We start from the raw sequence: 3210 nt of genomic DNA on the forward strand, positions 1-3210 counted from the left end.
CTTCTTCTTCTTCTTCTTCTTCTTCTTCTTCTTCTTCTTCTTCTTCTTCTTCTAAATAATAATAATATTATCTTAATTTGAACCTTTGGATTCCATGCATTTCCTTGCCTCTGTTTACCGTTCCTCCAGTTTGGCTCCACACGACTTTAGTGAACTTAGATGACCCGGAACAGTACCGTTGTATCAACGACCGTGGAGTTGTGACCAAACTGGGAAACCTGCAATCTGCCAAAGCAATATGGCGGCGCTGTGTGGGGCGGGAGGCTCTCCTCACGTCTTTGTTTCTCGCTGCGTGCATCACCATCGGCTTTCTCTCGGTCTACCTGGTCCGCCGCTTCAAGACTGCTCTTCAGGTATCCCCGTCTAGACTTCATTTACACAGACATCCTTTAGAACACGTAACATTTACAGTCACTCCCTTGACCCCCCCCCTCCCCTCCCCCCTCCAGCCCATAAAGAATATTTGTGTCACAGCGCTGTGGGATCAGACGTTCGTCAGTTTTGGGACTTATATAGTTATTGGTATCAACTTAAAGCCTGATACTTTGCCCTGTTTTTGATGAAAGAAATTCCCATCTATCTTGAGCAGAAGTCGAGATAGTTGTCATGGAAACAGGTGGGGGTCACCCGGTTTAAGACGTAAAAAGGACGTCAAAGCTCGGTAATTTCCATAGCTCGAGAGTCTATTAATCCATGGTTTTTAAATAAAATCCTCACCAAAAAGTGTTCTTAATTGAACGTATAAAGTGTTGAGCAGGAAAACAAACCTTTGATAAAAATAGTCAATCGGGCAGAGAAATTCTGGTTTCTTTCATCATTTTGACGAGCGCCTGATTTCACCACGATGCCTTACAATTTTTCTAATGTCCATCTCTAACCTTTCAGGTCTTCATACTTCGAATGGTGACCCCGGGGTTCCGGATGAAGGGACCACGTGACTATGGCAACGATGTTTTCATCGGGTATGCTGACGATGACTTCCGGTTTGTTCGATACGTGTTGCGCAGGTGAGATGGGAATACTTTCAACCTTTGAGTGAGCCAAGTCGACACCCAGTGCACACTGCACAACGCACCCTCAACTCCCCATTTGACCTGGTTGGACACACTTGAGGGCTGGCAGATTTTCCTTATGGACATGCAAGAGCTACTGTAGTCGCACAATTTGATCAAATCATTCCAAATCGACTGTTTGATTTTCTAGGTCCCAATCTATTGAAAATCGTACCCGACAGCCAATCAGAAGGCTGCAAGGAGTCACATGACATTACTTGTTCAAATCTTTTGTTTGTGCACGAAATACGATGTGCCCAGAGCAGTGTGGATTCTGTAGCCCGCAATGGATAGACCACAATGGATAGACCACAATGGATAGACCACAATGGATAGACCACAATAGACTTTCAGGGCAAATTTGAGGAAGAATAGCAGCTGTATTTGTTTGAGTACATAAACGCTTATGACACGCCCCCACCCACCCTGATAGAGTACATAAACGCTTATGACACGCCCCCACCCACCCTGATAGAGTACATAAACGCTTATGACACGCCCCCACCCACCCTGATAGAGTACATAAACGCTTATGACACGCCCCCACCCACCCTGATAGAGTACATAAACGCTTATGACACGCCCCCACCCACCCTGATAGAGTACACAATGGCTATATTTCTGTTTTTAGAAATGTTTAGCCAGTTTTGATTTGATTGTTTTTGAGGGTTTGTTTTGTTTATGATTTTTGGCCTTTCTTTTTTTTTCTTTTGGAAAGGGGATACGGGTCGTTGGTGAGGTGTGGGGGTCGGTTTCAGGGTCGATTTTTTCGGGCCCATTCCCAGCCTCCATGAATATTTGCTTCAGACACCTGGAGGAGGAGCTTGGCGTGAGCACCTACATCCACCAGCGCGACAACAGAGGCGGCTACTTCGACGACCAGATCGTAGATGCTGTAGGGGACAGCTGGCGCCTCATCCTGCTTCTTTCCGACAACTTCCTCAGGCACTACAGCAAGGCACACCTTACCATGAAGGTGAAATGTCAATCTTCTTGTATTGGACTTTGAATCTGTCAATGTTTTACGCTCCTGCTGACACAATGTAGGTCATTTAGGAGGCGGGCTGTTTCAATCGTGCCAGTTGGGGCCAAACTGGGCTGAGTTAGATGCAACACCCCATCAGCCCCAGCAAAAACACGGACATACCCGACTTTTGTTTTTGTTTTAAGCAAAACTTTTCTTCTCGAGACTTCAAGACCTGGGCATGCAAGGGAAAAAAGCCTGAGCATTACACCAGAGGAGTCGGTATTTCTACGTGATGGTTTTTGATTTATGTCCATGAAGTATTCTTGCATTTGTCTTCTGTTTACTTTGCTTTCTCCTTCCTTTGTTGCCCTTGGGCGTTGAGGGGAGATACAGTTGTCTATGGTAGGCCAACTCTGCAGCTCTTTCTACTGAGATGAATACAGCTTCACAAGGTTCTCCTGGTTCCCAGAATCCAACTTTTCCGTGGCCTTCCTCATCCTTTATAATAGCTTGCGTACTCGGTGATACAGGCTGCCGAGGCTGGCGGACTAGGTGACTTTCGTGGCTATATGGCCAAACCTTTGGTGAAGCGAGCGTGCTGACAAAATGAGTTACTTCTCGGATTCTAGTGTAATGGAAAAAGATATATCACTCTTATGGGTAAAGTTTTGATAATTTATTAGTATGAAATAATAAAATATATAGTATAGTTAAAATGGCATTCATAAAAAAAATTCTACAAATTTGACCCTTGTGTCGATTTTTGGCCAATATCTCCAATTGTGGAATGGGAGAAGTGACTCATTTTGTCAGCACACCTCGCGTTGTATTGTTCTTCTTTGACATTTTGGAAGAACCGTTGCCCTTAAGTCTTCATTTCTCTTCATGTCGATGTAGTCGTAAAAATGTCTACAATGAGAATTTCTCTCAAAGTTTCTTTGTTTCCTTTGTGGTCGGACAGCTGTGTGCCGCAGCCCCGAGCCCTGTGAACCCTGAGAGTGTGATGGTGCTCCTGGAAGAAGGTCAAGGTCGGCACGTGCCCGACTACCTGATGGCAGTGGTAGACGAGGACAGGGTGGTGAGGCTGGACCCACAGGCACAGAGACTGACGTACGAACAGAAGCAGAAGATCCGACACTGGCTCTCTGAGTGAGAGAGGGAAAGAGAGGGGGAGAGAGGGAGAGAGAGAGA

The 3210-nt window shown here is 45.6% G+C and overlaps 1 protein-coding gene across 1 annotated transcript in view; it reads left to right on the forward strand.

The window, feature by feature from the left end:
- Positions 1 to 3203, forward strand: part of LOC101845710 (toll-like receptor 4) — a 7356-nt gene extending 4153 nt beyond the window's left edge. Inside the window, exons 2-5 of the mRNA XM_005104791.2 lie at positions 130 to 353; positions 886 to 1007; positions 1860 to 2028; positions 2981 to 3203. Of these exons, the coding sequence (XP_005104848.1) occupies positions 130 to 353; positions 886 to 1007; positions 1860 to 2028; positions 2981 to 3172 (707 nt within the window). The 3' untranslated portion in view covers positions 3173 to 3203. The remainder of the gene's footprint in view (positions 1 to 129; positions 354 to 885; positions 1008 to 1859; positions 2029 to 2980) is intronic.
- Positions 3204 to 3210: the final 7 nt, after the last annotated feature.

Source organism: Aplysia californica, unplaced genomic scaffold, assembly GCF_000002075.1.
Source record: "Aplysia californica isolate F4 #8 unplaced genomic scaffold, AplCal3.0 scaffold00436, whole genome shotgun sequence".
Classification (NCBI taxonomy): domain Eukaryota; kingdom Metazoa; phylum Mollusca; class Gastropoda; order Aplysiida; family Aplysiidae; genus Aplysia; species Aplysia californica.